Source organism: Gopherus evgoodei, chromosome 17 (assembly GCF_007399415.2).
Source record: "Gopherus evgoodei ecotype Sinaloan lineage chromosome 17, rGopEvg1_v1.p, whole genome shotgun sequence".
In the NCBI taxonomy this organism is placed as follows: Eukaryota; Metazoa; Chordata; order Testudines; family Testudinidae; genus Gopherus; species Gopherus evgoodei.
In genome coordinates, this window is record NC_044338.1 from 2,462,197 (window position 1) to 2,476,301 (window position 14,105).

Here is a 14,105-nt window from a genome sequence, read left to right on the forward strand (position 1 = left end):
TCGGACCCCGTCTCTGGCCCCCCCGCCGCTCAGCAGGGGGTGACGGGCCCCCACCGCCAGGCCCTAGTCATTGCGCTAGCCCCACGGGTGCCCAGCAGTGGGGACCCCCTGAAGGGCGGGGGGGGGCGGAGCTCAGCTGGAGCCCCCCCCCCCATTGCAGGCCGGGGGGGTCATTTCTCCCCCTGGCTAGTGCTGGTCCCGTTACGAATCCCGCCCCCCCCCCCCGTCACGTGACAGGCGGGGCCCAGACTCGTGCCGGGCCGGGAGGCGCCTTCCCCTTTAAATCCCACACGGCCCGGAGGAAAAGCCTCGCGCCCGCTCCCATTGGCTGCGTAGCCGCCAGAGCCCCGCCCTCCCTCAGCGGAGCCAATGAGCGAGCGCCCAGCTGGCAGCGCTGCCCGGCGCCCCACGCGCGGCGCCAGGCTGCAGGTCAGAGCCCGCGGGCAGCACGTGGCGGGGGGGGCCCTGGCGCTGCCCGCTGCCCCCCCCCCCCGCAGGGCGGCGCACCCCGGGCTCCCGGGTGGGGGGACACGCCCAGCCTGCAGCTGGTAGCGCTGGGCTCGGAGCGTGCGTGAAAGGGGGTCAGGCCCCAAAGGGGCCTAGGCGCGCTCCGCCCGCAGGCTCCCGGCTCCATCCGGGGGGTGGGGGGCTGCCTGCTGCTCACAGGAGGGGATGTGGCACCGGCTGCAGCAGGAGCTGAGCCCTTCGTGCGGGGCAGCCAGCAGCGCTGCATGGACACGAGGCCTGACTCTAACCAGCCCACCCGCAACAGGGAACGGGCAGGCACCAGCGCACCCACGGGGGACAGTGAGCTCTGGCCCAGGCCTGCCTTGGGGGCACAGTGGGGGCGGGGCGCTTTGAAAGGAGCTCTGCAGCACTGGTTCTGCTCCCTGCAGTGGGCCCCACGGGCCGTGTCCGGCCAGTACACGTGTTGTTTCCCCAGCCTGGGTTCCATAACTTCGAGGTGAGTGAGCCTGGGGCCGTTGCCCCTGTGGGGCACGTGGGAGAGGTTCCTCCGTCACCCAGCCGCTGGGCCAGACCTGGGGTGGCTGCAGAGGAGACGCTGGGGGAGGGGGTGTACAGCACTCAGCTGCACCAGGCCAGCGAGGCTGCCCCGGGTGACAGCGCCTCTCCCCGCAGCAGGGCTGTAGGCCTGCCAGAGGGCACTGACTTTGCACCCCTCGGAGCAAGGGTCAGGATTCAAACCCTTGCCAGCATGCAGGAGTCTGCCTCGGCCTCTGCCCCTGCTCCACTGACATGCCTCTTCTCTCTTCCCCCAGCGCGGAGGGGTTACCGTCCTCTACACCCATGCACCCACCCCAGCCTCCAGGCCTGGCTCGTCCTGCTGGTCCAGTACATCCTGACCCTCCACAGCAGCCTCATGCAGGAGTGGGTGAGTCAGGGGACTGTAGGGGGAGGGGCTGACTGGAGAATCGGGCCAGAGCAGAGCTGCCTGGGCTAGTGGGAGAGTCACGGGTTCTGATGTCCTCAGTGTGCACATACCAGTCTACCAGCCCAGACCCACTTTGGGCACTGGGGAGTAACCCAGCAGCTGGAAGAATGTCATTGCTCCCACATTTGGCAGATGCCCAGTGGGCATCCCACGGTGGGTGCAGAGGAAGGAAGTGGAGCTGGTTTTTGATATCACGTAACTTTTCAATGTTGTCAGGCATCCAATCCAAAACCATGAAATCCCAGCAAGGGCCATTCCTCGTTGACCCAGAGTCTAATGGTGCCCAGTTAGCAGAAAGCTTCTAAATACCATTGATAGTGCAAGTGTGTGCTCAGAATCGTCCTGTTCTGGGGCGTAGGGGAAACGTTTCACCTCAGGAGATAGTTTTTGCATTTCCCTGAACCTCTTTGCCTTTGGTTAAAGCAAAAGGCTGAAGTGACAGGACAGCATGAGTGTGTCTGCCCTGCACCATCCCATGACATGGGCTGTAGCTCATGAGAACTTATACATTTTTTAGTCTCTAAGGTGCCACAAGGACTCCTGTTCTTTGTACTATGTAATACATCTCAGTACTTGTCCCTTTTTGTGGAATGGACTGATCTGAGAAAATGTAATTATAAAACAGAGTTCTGCTCGGCCCGAGCCAGCCGTGTAAAGCAGACATGGGATAACTAATTATTTCTGACTGGCACTGACTACGATGACAGTACACGTAAAGTACTTACAGAACAGTGAGGTCCCTTCGTAGAAGGGCTGCAGAATGTCTTGCGTGAGTATATTGTGGGAACACCGCAGTACCCAGCAACTTGTATGTAACCCCTACGTAGAACTACTGCATGGCTAATGCCCTGCCCTTCACACGGTTTCCAGAATCTGTCTCTGCCGTGCCCGATGCTCTGTTGCTGCACTTGTCACTGGCACAGCCTCATGCATCAGAGCACACTGCATCTTCCCTGCAGCACCTGCTCTCCCAGCTGCCCTGCCCCAAGCTGGAGCAGGTGCTGCACCACGGTGTTCGGAACAAGCTGTCCCGTGCTAGCTCTGGGCTGACAGGGGACCCCTGAAGGTGCCACGCTGTTGCCTGATTCCATAGGCCTGACTGGTCAGGGGCACGTGTCCGGTGCTGCCTGCAAAAGGTGGTTGCAGTTTCTCACTTTTGTTCTTCTTAGCAAACAACTCGTAACCACTTGACCCAGCGATGGTTCCTTCTTACAGTGACGACACCAGAGAGATGTAGGCTGAAAAGCAGCAGTTGGCAGCCTTCAAATCTTGCTAGTGACATTGAGCAAGGGCTACTGCTTGGTTCTTTGTCGCCTCTCTGGCTAAGGCCACACGAGGCAGGCAGGGAGGAGCTGGCCTCCCTTGTGAGGTTTAGCGCCATGGTTAGGGCACCCACCTGGGGCAGGGGTGAGCCTGGGTCTGGTTCCTCCTGCCACCTGAGGAGAGGGGATTTGACCTGGGAGCAGAGGTCACTCTCCCTCATGACCTTCAGCCCAGGGGTTATGTGGCAGAGACTGGGTTAGTTTCCCCCTCTGCCTGATGAGAGGGTGAGAGCCCAAATTGCTGCACTAATGGACAGGCTGATGGCAGGTGCTCGTCTTCTCTTGTTGAAACTCTTCCACTTTAATTCAACCAAACTTGGGTCCCAGGCACCCTGAGAATCACTTTATCCTCCAGTGGGGGGCCTTGCCCCAGCTGGGGAGAGTCCGGGTCACATGTCACTGACTCCGGAGCGGGGATTTGAACACCCCTCTCCCTGCCTGGCAAGTGCCTGCCCTAAGGTGCAGGCTCTGAGGCTCCCTCCATCTGGCCTGCTGAAGCTGCTCCACTTTAAATGTTCAGGCCAAAGCAAAGGGTGCAGCCAGGCCCCTCCGTAGTGTACTGCACAGGCTGCTGGCAGAGACGCAGGCCCAGTTCCTGGGCTCAGCTGTGGAGGCCCTGCTGGCTTTCCCCTTGAAGCTTGTCCACCTTTGTTAAATAGTACTAGGCCTAACGCAGCATTATCTAAATCCCTGAAGATACTGACCAGACCCAGTCCCGCTGGGACCCCCCTCGTGAGCCACTAGGAACTGCTCTCGGGGAACAGTTTTCTAGCCAGTTTTGCACCCACCTTATAGTAGGTTTGTCAAGCCTCTTTCCCGAGTTTCCTTGTGAGGTCGCGTGACTCCACACCAGCAGCCTCACTGAAGTCGAGCTCTGCCCTTCCCCTCCCCGGTGACAAGGCTGTTACCCTGTCAGAGGAGGCCAGGAGGTTAGTCTGACATGATCTGTTCTTGACTTATCCCCCGTTGTCTTCTAGCTGCTCACAAAGTGACTGTTTGGTTATTTGCTGCATTAGCTGAGTCCCAGACTGGGCTGGAATTCCCTGGCTAGTCCCTAGTCCCCTGTGTAGAGCTGGGTCTGGTATATGCTGCTCTATCACCCAGGGCTAAATACCTCCCAAACGCACCAGACCAGGCCTGTTCGCACGCCAGCCCTGCATTAGCAATTGTCTTTAGAAGCTTTCTGCCAGTTTGGTCAGTGAGCCTCTGGTCAGACACCACCTCTCACGGTGGGTGTTTACAGGTGACCGTTAGGTGAGCTGGAAAACCTGCCCCACGCCCAGCCGCTGGATCCCCCAACCCCGTGTTAAAGCTGACTGCAGCCTGCAATGCCTGTGAGGCGGGTCACTCGCCCTCTGACTGGTCCGTCCCCAGCACCTGGCACTGGCCGTGTGGGCTGCCATGCTGGAGATGGCACAGGCAGAGCATCCAGCGGGTCTGGGATGGAGGGCTACCGGCAGGGGGTGCGGGCACGAGGCAGGGCCTGGGGCAGGTGAGCACAGCCACATGTAAGCGGCGTAGGGGTCAGCTGGCAGCCAGGCCGGCTTTAGGAACCGCGGGGCCCGATTTGAATACCTGGCGGCACTTCGGTGGCTGGGGGTCTGCTTCGGGTCTTCCGCGGCACTGAAGGACCCCCCCACTGTTGAAATGCCACCCAAGACCCGGAGCAGACTGAGTAAAAAAAAGTTTAAACAATTAAAAAGTCGCGTAAAGCACAGGGCCCTCAGGCATGGGGCCAATTCCAGGGAATGGGGGGAATCGGCCTAATGCCAGCCCTGGCTGGCAGCAGCTCGCATAGTGAAGTGGTGCTGATGGAGGAATGGGATGAGTCCCAATCCAGCTCCCCCGGGCAGCGTGGCCTGGCACCCAGGACTCCTGTACCTGGCTGCAGGCTAGTCCCTTCCCCTCCATAGTAAGGCAGCACTGCTGGCCCAGCGAATGGGGGGGGGCCGGCACTGGGGGACTGGCCCTAGTCTTACAGGGGAAACAGTGGGTGCTCCCCATTTCTGACATCCCCCACCCTTCTCACCCCCCAGGCCTTGCTGAAGCGCCCCAGACCCCGCCGCTCGCTCTCTGGGGGGGGAGGCCCCGGGCAGCCCAGCGAGCCCCCCGTACACTAGACAAGGCACTGCCGGTGCCTGAGGGACCCCTCCAGCCGCGCTCCAGGATCAGTGGCAGCAGCAGGAACAGATCGGGGAGTCCGACACCAGAGCTCGCAGGAGCCAGCCTGACCCCTGGGCACAGCCAGGCGTGGGGTGGGGCGACCCTTGAGCCCAGAGGTGACCGGGATCGGCTGGACATAGCGCCACCCTCTGGCAGCTCCCTGAGCACCCGTGCCACAGCTGGGCAGCGCTCGGCTCCCATGCTGCCATCAACAGACGCTCTGCCGCAGGCCAGCGCAGCTCGGGGGGGTGTCAGTGGGCCTGGGGCTCTGTCCCCCGCAACACTCCAGCACACGCCCCAACTGCAGGAGGGCCCTGGGCACCTGGGATGCTCGTGTTCCAACGCCCAAGGGGGAGCCGTGCCCGAGGGGCAGGCCCCACAGGCTTACGTCCCCACGCCCCGCACAGAGGAAGCGGCCTGGGCCGCCAGCGCCCTGACCTTCCTGCTGGTGGTGCTGACACTCGCCGTCCTGTACACCCGTCTCCACCGCAAGTTCCACAAGAACCAGAGCCTGTACTGGGCCCCGAGCGACGCGGGGCAGGAGCCCCTGGCCGGTGAGTGCCCCCAGCACCCCTCTCGCCCCCTCCCCTCTTCTCCTCTCCCCCCTCCCTTCCCTCGGGAGAGTGCCCCCAGCACCTCTCTTCCCCCCCCTTCTCCTCTCCCCTCGGGATAGTGCCCCCAGCACCCCTCCCCTCCCGTCAGGTGAGTGCCCCCAGCACCCTTCTCCTCTCCCCTCCCCTCCCGTCAGGTGAGTGCCCCCAGCACCCCTCCGCTCCCTCCCCTCAGGAGAGTGGCCACAGCCCTCCCCTCCCATCAGGTGAGTGCCCCCAGCACCCTTCTCCTCTCCCCCATCCCTTCCCTCGGGAGAGTGCCCAGGGCACTCTTCTCCTCTCCCCTCCCCTCGGCAGAGTGCCCCCAGCACCTCTCTTCCCCCCCCTCCCCTCTTCTCCTCTCCCCTCGGCAGAGTGCCCCCAGCACCCCTCCGCTCCCTCCCCTCAGGAGAGTGGCCACAGCCCTCCCCTCCCGTCAGGTGAGTGCCCCCAGCACCCTTCTCCTCTCCCCTCCCCTCCCGTCAGGTGAGTGCCCCCAGCACCCCTCCGCTCCCTCCCCTCAGGAGAGTGGCCAGAGCCCTCCCCTCCCGTCAGGTGAGTGCCCCCGCAGCACCCCCTCCCCAGAGCGCTCTGACCAGGCTCTCTCTGTGCAGCTCTTCTCAAGAGGCGGCTCCTAGCGGCCCACAGCAGGCACAAGAAGCGGCAGCGGCCCCAGCAGAGACGGCTGCTGCTCCAGGGGCCCTCGAGCGAGAGCTCCGACTAGCTCCCCTGGGGCCCGCATGTGGGCACAGGCCTGGCCGGAGGGGTCTGTGCGGCCAGGGGCAGCTCACGCTTTCTGCTGAATAAAGTGGTTTAAGAGCGTTGCTGCGTCTGGCTGCCACTGCTGGGCAGAGGGGCGGGAATGGATGGCCGGGGGCTCAGCCTGTCCCAGGGGCGAGCTGAGCTGCTGGCAGACAGGGCACAGTCACATGTTTATTTAATACAAATGTACAGTACACGCCTGGCCATACAGGCCCCAGCCAGCCTGGGCTCTCTGCCCCTGCCCCACTGCTTCCCTGGGCACCCAGCTCCTGTCGAGGGTCGGAGCCAACCATGCCAGCCGGGGGAGCCTGGTCCCATGGCACTGGGACTTTGCTGCAGTGAGAAATCCAGACTCAGCTCCTGGGGCAGTGGGGGAGGGCCGAGGGGCAGGGCACTGCAGCCTGGCACAGGGGGCATGAGGCGAGGAGCCTGCCCCAGAGCAGCCGTGCATGGGGAGAGGCTGGGGGCTGAGGCTCACACTCACACACAGGGAGAACATGCCGGTTGCCAGCCATGGCTGGGCTCCGGGTCCAGTGTAATGCTGTGGGCTGATACCGCTATGGGTGCGGCTCCTCTGCCCACCACAAACAGCTACACACACTCTGTACAGGGGGTGGCGGGGAGAGGCCCGAGGGCAGCTCAGGGGCTCCCCGCTACCCAGTTAGTGGTTCCTTGGCTGATGGCGGGTAGGGCCGGGAGAACAGAATGAAGGGCTATGTACAGGGGGGCACACATAGCTGGGCATTGGCACCTGCTCCAGCAGGGAGTGTCCATAGGGCTGCTGTGTGGGGGAGGGGGCTGGGGCCGGTGCCACGCTCTGCCCCATGCTGGGACACTGGCAGCGTGGGGGGAGGGGGCTGGGGCCGGTGCCACGCTCTGCCCCACGCCGGGACACTGGCAGCGTGGGGGAGGGGGCACAGCCGGAGCCTCGCTCTGCCCCACGCCAGGACACTGGCAGCGTAGGGGGAGGCGACTGGGGCCGGTGCCTTGCTCTGCCCCACGCCGGGACACTGGCAGCGTGGGGGAGGGGGCTGGGGCCGGTGCCACACTCTGCCCCACGCTGGGACACTGGCAGCGTAGGGGGAGGCGGCACAGCCGGAGCCTCGCTCTGCCCCACGCCGGGACACTGGCAGCGTGGGGGGAGGGGGCTGGGGCCGGTGCCACACTCTGCCCCATGCTGGGACACTGGCAGCGTAGGGGGAGGCGGCACAGCCGGAGCCTTGCTCTGCCCCACGCCAGGACACTGGCAGCGTGGGGGGAGGCGGCACAGCCGGAGCCCCACACTGGCAGCATGGAGGGCCAGGAATGGCACGTGCTCAGGTCCCATGGGCAGACTAAGGACACTTGCGTTAGCTATTCCCCAGCCCCACGTCCTGCCCAGGGAGGGAGTGAGTCCGGGGGAGCCGCCAGGCGGGGACCAGGCCTCACTGTTTCTTCTCACGGGTGGTAATGGTGACCAGCTGCTTGGCGGCCTTGGCGATGTCATAGGCACACTGGATGACCTGCTGCGTCAGGAGCTGGTAGTCCACGGGCGCGCCAGGCTCCAGCGGCATGGTTTTGCGGCACTCGCTCTGCAGTCGGTAGGCACTGGCGTTGAGCAGCCGCAGGGAGCTACGCACCGTCTCCAGGGCTGGCTTCTGCAGCAAAGCAGAGGCAGGCCTTGGGGCTCAGTTCCCGCTGCCAGGCAGGGGCGCCGGGGACGGGACCCTGGGCACAGGATAGACGTGGCCAGGGAATCGGGGCCCCTGGCCCCTCTTACCTTGGGGAAGAGCGAGGCCATCTCTGTGACAGCGGAGTGGATCTTCTCGGAGCAGGGCATGAAGCTGGGGAGAAGGCACAGCTGTGAGGCCTGGCTCAGCTGCAGCACAAGTCCCACTCTCAGTGGGGCATATCTGGGGCGCCAGGTGGCTCCAGCTCCCGCACCCAACTCCCAGCAGACACCAAGTGGAGAAAATGCCCATACCAGCAGCTGGGAGCTGGAGCAGCCTACCCCCTACCCCCAGCAATGCAGCCACTTCTGGAGGGATGGGCAGTGGCAGCAGCACATAACAGCCCAAGAGCTACTGAGGCAGAACTGCAGGGGCTCGTTGGCTGGCAGGATCCAGTCCCTCCCCCACCTTGAGGAACATGGGAACCTGCCCAGGAAAGTAGGGCTCAGCTCTCTAGTGCCTATGGCTCTGAACAGCTCCCAGCCCCAGTTCCACCCCTACCTGTCATGCTTGAACTCCTGGGCGGCCCGCAGCAGCTCCTGGATGTTCTTGGTGACCTGCTCAGTCTTCAGGATCACGTCCTCGGTGCTGGGCAGCCCTGGGTCCAGCTCCCCGTCCAGTGCCTCCAGCTCCGGGTGGAAGTCGTCGTCCTTCCCCAAGTCCAGGAACCGCTTCCCGTCCATGCTGCAGGGACGGAGCCCGCGCTGGGTGAGGGGCAGCTGGGCATGAACCAGGGCAACCCCCTGTCCAGCCAGGGAGGGGCTGTGCCAGGAGACCTGCCCCAGGCTGTTCCAGGGCCCTTGCCTCAGGGGCTGGGCACCAATGCTGGCTGAGATTCCCAGTGCTCTGCCCGCCAGCATGGGCACTGCGCCTGGCAAATGCACGCGGCCCTGCCCCGCCCCTGACCTGAGCAGCACCTCCCTGGCCCTGCCCCACCACACACTTCACCAGACCCTACCCCTCCCCTAAGCAGTACCTCCCTGGCCCCGCCTCTCCCTGCCAGGCCCCGCCCCTGACCTGAGCAGCACCTCCCTGGCTCCACCCCCCACCAGGCCCCACCCCTGACCTGAGCAGCACCTTCCTGGCCCCACCCCTCACCAGACCCTGCCCCTGACATAAGCAGCACCTCCCTGGCCCCGCCCCTCCCTGCCAGGCCCCGCCCCTGACCTGAGCAGCACCTTCCCTGGCCCCGCCCCTCCCTGCAAGGCTCCGCCCCTGACCTGAGCAGCACCTCCCTGGCCCCGCCCCTCCCTGCCAGGCTCCGCCCCTGACCTGAGCAGCACCTCCCTGGCCCCGCCCCTCCCTGCAAGGCTCCGCCCCTGACCTGAGCAGCACCTCCCTGGCCCCGCCCCTCCCTGCAAGGCTCCGCCCCTGACCTGAGCAGTGCCTCGCCAGCCTGTGTGTTGTCATAGTCGCTGTCAGTTCCGCTGCCATGTCGGTCCAGCTTGCTGGTCTAGAGGGGAGACGGAGCAGCATCAGGTGCAGGCTCCACCCCCAGCTCCCCACAGGGTCCATGACACCCCCCCCCCATGGTAGGCTCCTGGACCCTCCCCAGCAGGGCTCGGGAACCCTGCAATGGAAGCCTCATCATGGAGCTCCCTGTACAGAGCTCCCCCCACCCCAGGCATAGGGCTGGGATCTGCCCCAGAGACGGGCACAAGGACGATGCAGCCACCCCGCCCATCGAGAGATGGGTACCCCCCAACACCCAGCATCAAGGGCTTAACCCACCACTCCAGTCTGCCCCATGGCCTGTCCCTCCCCCTTGGTTCAGAGCGAGTACGTCACCATGTGGCGGGCACCGTCCTGCATGCCAGAAAGCAGCGGGGAGGACGGGGGGAAGGGTACCGAGGAAGCAGACACCCCCTTCCGGATCTGCAAGAGGACAGGGAGAGTCAGGGCAAGTGGGTACGAAAGGTGCCAGCCCCCCGGAGTCACGATTCCAGCCCCTCCCTGTACAGACAGCCCCTTGGCGCGCGCAAGGAATGCCTGACCCCCAATCGATGGCGAGTTACTCCCAACTCCACAGCGTCCATCCCAACCAGCTGCACCGGGGCTCCAGCTGGCAGCAACAGATCCTCGGCCCAAGCCCACACTACCCCCCCCCGTGTGTGACCTGCCACACAGAGCCGGTGGGGGGCAGGGCTGGTCTGCCCACGCACACCGCGGAGAGAGGGCACTCCCAGGCTGGGCAGCAGGGCTCTCCCTGGGGGGAGACAGAGCCAGCAGAGGCGCCAGCGGGGCACTCAGACTGCAGTGCCCCCCTTCTCCAGCACCACAGGGCCAGTGTCCCCTGACATGGGCACGGGGGGCTGTGTATCACACTCATAGCAGGGTGAGCACGACCCATTGGGCTCCCCCCACCCCTGCAGGAAGCCAGTCCCAGGGTCTCTTTGCGGCTCACCGTCCCTCCACTGCCCCCCCAACGCCCTGGCCCCCTTACCCGGTACCCACTGGCCGGGATGTGCGTGGAGTACACAGCTTCATCCTCCGCCTCCTGGGGACACAGCAACCGTTAGAGCCCAGGCTGCCCTGCCCCACCACTAGCGGGGCTGCTCGGGCCTCTGTGCCGCACAGTGGTGAGCACGTCCCGTCAGCCCTCCTCAGACGCCACCGTGGGGAGTCCAGCTGCCTTGTGGCCACTGACAAGCAGCATCGGGACTCACTGGGTGCCCCAGGCCCCATTCACACAGACCAGGGCCTCAGAGCTGGGGTTAGGACCCAGGAGTCCAGGGGCTGGTCCCTCTGGGCCATGCTGCTGCCAAGAGGGCACTGATCTCGCAGCTGGGGACCCAGGGGACCCCCTGTTCAGCCCTGCATGCTGGCTGGCAGCACGGTGCCCTCTGCCAGCCCCCGGTGGCAGAGACCTGGAGTGGGCATGGGGGGGGGCCGAGCCACAGAGCACCAGACGGGGCGCTCCAGGCCCCACGCGGCAGCGCACAGAGCTGCGACACCACCCGGGGAGGAAAGGGCGACCCGGAGGGCAGGCCCCACCGGTGCCCGTAGACTGCAGCAAGGGGACACCCTGCGACGGACATGGCCCTGACCCCGCCCCAGGACTCACGCTGGAGTGGAAGGGCTGCAGGCGGCCGACCAGCTCGTCCATGGGCTGCCCAAAGGGCTTGAGGACAGAGCCCGGCTCATACATGGAGAAGGCCTGGCGGTCACGCCGGTGAGCTGCTGCCGTAGCCATGGCATGCCCGTGCTCTGAGCGCTCGCTGGGGGCTGGCACCGTGTGCCCGGGGCCCGGCTGCTGCCGCATCTGCGAATTCTCCGCCTGCAGCTTGTGGATCTGGAGGGACAGAGCAGCGCATGGTGGAGACGCCCCCACCCCGGGCCCCACAGACAGAGCCCCTCCTGCCTCACCCCCACAGACCCCCCAACACCCTGGGCCCACAGACACACCCCCTCCCCCCAGCCCTGGGGCGAGAAACGCTCCTTCCTGCCCCTGATACCAGGCCCCCAGACACGCCCCCTCCTGCCTCACCAGCAGCCCTGCAGATGCCCCCCCCCCCACAGTCCTGGGCCCGCAGACACGCCCTCTCCTCCCCCCAGGCACCAGGCCCACTGACACCCCCCAGCACCAGATCAACAGCCACGCCCCCCAGCCCAGGTGCTGCTGTGGGGAGAGAGCTTGGGGCGGGGGGGGGGGGGAGTCCTCTCTCCTTGCCATAGCCCTGGACCCTCCTCCTGCACCCCAACTCCCTCATCCCCGCCCCCACCCTCTGCCCCAGCCCTGAGCCCCTTCCCACACTCCGAACCCCTCAGCACCTCCATATTGGGTGGGAGAGGCAGCAGGACGCGGCCCAACACCAACCTCACGCTGCAGCCGACGCAGCTCATCACTCAGGCTGTTGTTCACCTTCATCAGCTGCTGCACCTTGGCCTCGGAGGCTGCCAGCGCCTTCTTCACCTCCAGGTACTCCTGCAGCGTGATGGGCCCGTCCGACAGGTCCGAGGAGTCCATGCTCTGTGGGGAGAGCCACTGAGCAGGGGGCCCGGGCCAGCCCTACCCCAGCCACAGCACCCACCAGCCTGGCCCATGTACAGCACCTGGCACACCCCGGCCACCGCCACCCCCAGCGCCCGGCACGCGCCAGCCTGGCCCTGCCACTCCACCCCTCAGCCCTGGTGCCCAGTCCTGGCCCCCCCTCGAGCACCGTGCCTGCACCAGAGGAGCCACCAGGGCATGGGGCCTGTCCAGGAGCAGGGCCATGGCAGAGCAGGGCCCCCCCTCCTCCTGCCAGGACCCTGCTGCAGCGGCTCTGCCTGCCCCACGGGTATCCCGAGGGCAGCAGGGTCCCCATGTGCCATCCCTGGAGACATGGCAGGGACATGCCCACCCTGGCTCCAGGCATCCTGTGCCTGCCTGGTCCCACACCCCCTCCGGAGCTCGCTGCCCCGCCGCCCAGGGCCAGGCAGGAGTCAGGCAGAGAAGAGGCTGAGAACCTGGGCCCAGCCTGACCTGACTCCAGCACATCAGGTGGCAGCTCCCCAGGGGGTCTCGGTGACCCAACCTGTCACAGGGAGCCCAGGGCTGGACTAGCCGGGGGCTCCGGACGGGAGGTGGGGTGCCCAGGAGGCAGAGGTGCCCGGGGGGGGCTGCGCAGGGGCTCACCCGGGCGCGGTTGTTGCGGGCAGCACTGCGCAGCGGCTCCTGGTCTGTGTCCTCGTCAGAGGCGACGCTGTCGTAGTCGTGCTGGTCGTCCGGGTCACTCTGGCTCCGCACCGGGTACTCGACAGCGTCTGGGGGAAGACGGGAGTCCTGATACCTCAGCACCCACAATGTACTGGGGCAGAGAGCCACAGCCAGCCAATGCCATCCCAGTGCTGGGGCACCACCGTCACGCTGCCCCCCAGCGGGGCTGCCACGGCGAGGACAAAGCCTCTGCCCAGCCCCCTCTCCCCCTGGCAGCCGAGACGCCACCATCCTGCCTGGCCTCCCCCTCCCCTGGGGAGTTCTCTCCTCTCCCCCACTCACCTGTGGGGCTCAGCAGGCTCTTGCCCTGCTGCCGTCGCTTGGCCTCGCTGAGGATGTCGATGATGAGGGTGGCAAACTCCCTGGCGTTGAACCGGGCGAGCTTCTGCCGCCCCTGGCGAAGGGAGAGGGGGTGAGAGGGGCTGCAGCACCCCCAGGACCCCATGGCTCTACAGGGCAGCCACACGCGAGGGCAGGACAGCGAGCACACTCCCACTGCCCCGGGGGCTGCACGTCGGGAGTGAGGGGCACCGCAGAGCTGGGATCATGCAAAGGGGATCCGCTGAGCCCCTTGGCCCAATGCAGGGAAGGGGCGCTGGCGGGGGACGGGGCGTACCTGGTTTCGTGTGGCCGAGTACTCGGGGTTGACGGGCAGAAAGGGCACAGCGCTGCGCTCAGTCACCAGGGTGCTGTGATTCTGCGTCGTGAGCCAGACTGCAGAGAGCAGATAGGCAGCGGTTACCGGGCACCTCGATGCCCCTGCCCCCCCAAGCACCCACCCAGAACAGGCCCCAGCCCCACGGGAGCAGCACTGGGGGAAACTGAGACCCAGAGAAGGCCTGGACCAGCCCAGGCAGCAAGCCAGAGACAGAGCAGGATTTGAACCCAGGAATCCTGGCAACCCCAGAGGGCTCCTCCCGCCCAGCCCGAGCTGGCACATCCAGCAGCCAGGCTGCTGCCACGCACCCCCCGGGTAGGCTCAGATGTGCCCCCCCCTCCTGCCAGCTAGGAGCCCCTAGCACAGGGAAGTGCAAGGCCTGGTGCCAGGGGCATCTGGAGCCTGGGCCAACTCACCCAGAGCTGGGCTCCCCACTCTGCCTGCAGCGGGCTGCGCCCTTCCAAACAAGGGGACTTGCCCCACGTCCGGAAGAAGCCTCAGAGCACTGGCTGCTGGCAGGGCCCAGTGAGAGCAGCACACGCCCCGGCCAGCGGGCAGGGCTGGCAGGGCAGAGGGAGCAGCACACGCCCCGGCCAGCGGGCAGGGCTGGCAGGGCCCAGTGAGAGCAGCACACGCCCTGGCCAGCTGGTAGGGCTGGCAGGGCAGAGGGAGCAGCACACGCCCCGGCCAGCGGGCAGGGCTGGCAGGGCCCAGTGAGAGCAGCACACACCCTGGCCAGCTGGTAGGGC

General features: G+C 65.9%; 2 protein-coding genes across 7 annotated transcripts in view; one reads left to right on the forward strand and one right to left on the reverse strand.

Moving 5' to 3' along the window:
• The first annotated feature begins 530 nt into the window (after positions 1-530).
• TP53I13 (tumor protein p53 inducible protein 13) lies at positions 531-6,352 on the forward strand. Of its 2 annotated transcripts, none has more exons than XM_030536481.1 (4): positions 531-964; positions 1,281-1,393; positions 5,346-5,492; positions 6,143-6,352. In XM_030536481.1, the coding sequence occupies exons 1-4, from the start codon at positions 732-734 to the stop codon at positions 6,250-6,252; spliced, it is 603 nt and encodes a 200-aa protein (XP_030392341.1). In that variant the 5' UTR covers positions 531-731; the 3' UTR covers positions 6,253-6,352. The 2 variants fall into 2 exon arrangements, with proteins under 2 accessions (XP_030392341.1, XP_030392340.1); XM_030536480.1 differs by having other exon boundaries at positions 549-964; positions 4,812-5,492.
• Positions 6,353-6,441: 89 nt separating this feature from the next.
• The window catches only part of GIT1 (GIT ArfGAP 1), a 34,105-nt gene continuing 26,441 nt past the window's right edge, over positions 6,442-14,105 (reverse strand). For 3 of the 5 annotated variants that reach the window (XM_030536477.1, XM_030536475.1, XM_030536476.1), the window contains 11 exons: positions 13,315-13,412; positions 12,981-13,092; positions 12,618-12,745; positions 11,817-11,969; positions 11,064-11,291; positions 10,443-10,496; positions 9,788-9,874; positions 9,376-9,452; positions 8,501-8,683; positions 8,050-8,113; positions 6,442-7,927 (listed from right to left, as the gene is read on the reverse strand). In XM_030536477.1, coding sequence (XP_030392337.1) covers positions 7,715-7,927; positions 8,050-8,113; positions 8,501-8,683; positions 9,376-9,452; positions 9,788-9,874; positions 10,443-10,496; positions 11,064-11,291; positions 11,817-11,969; positions 12,618-12,745; positions 12,981-13,092; positions 13,315-13,412 — 1,397 coding nt within the window. In that variant the 3' untranslated portion in view covers positions 6,442-7,714. The remainder of the gene's footprint in view (positions 7,928-8,049; positions 8,114-8,500; positions 8,684-9,375; positions 9,453-9,787; positions 9,875-10,442; positions 10,497-11,063; positions 11,292-11,816; positions 11,970-12,617; positions 12,746-12,980; positions 13,093-13,314; positions 13,413-14,105) is intronic. The other 2 variants (XM_030536479.1, XM_030536478.1) reach the window with 1 other exon arrangement.

Bases quoted from the DNA above. Each gene is read 5' to 3' on its own strand.
- TP53I13 (XM_030536480.1), top strand. From the start codon at position 732: ATGGACACGAGGCCTGACTCTAACCAGCCCACCCGCAACAGGGAACGG. The intron at 1,394-4,811 runs GTGAGTCAGGGG...CTCACCCCCCAG, and splicing joins GCAGCCTCATGCAGGAGTGG to GCCTTGCTGAAGCGCCCCAG. The intron at 5,493-6,142 runs GTGAGTGCCCCC...CTCTCTGTGCAG, and splicing joins GGGGCAGGAGCCCCTGGCCG to CTCTTCTCAAGAGGCGGCTC.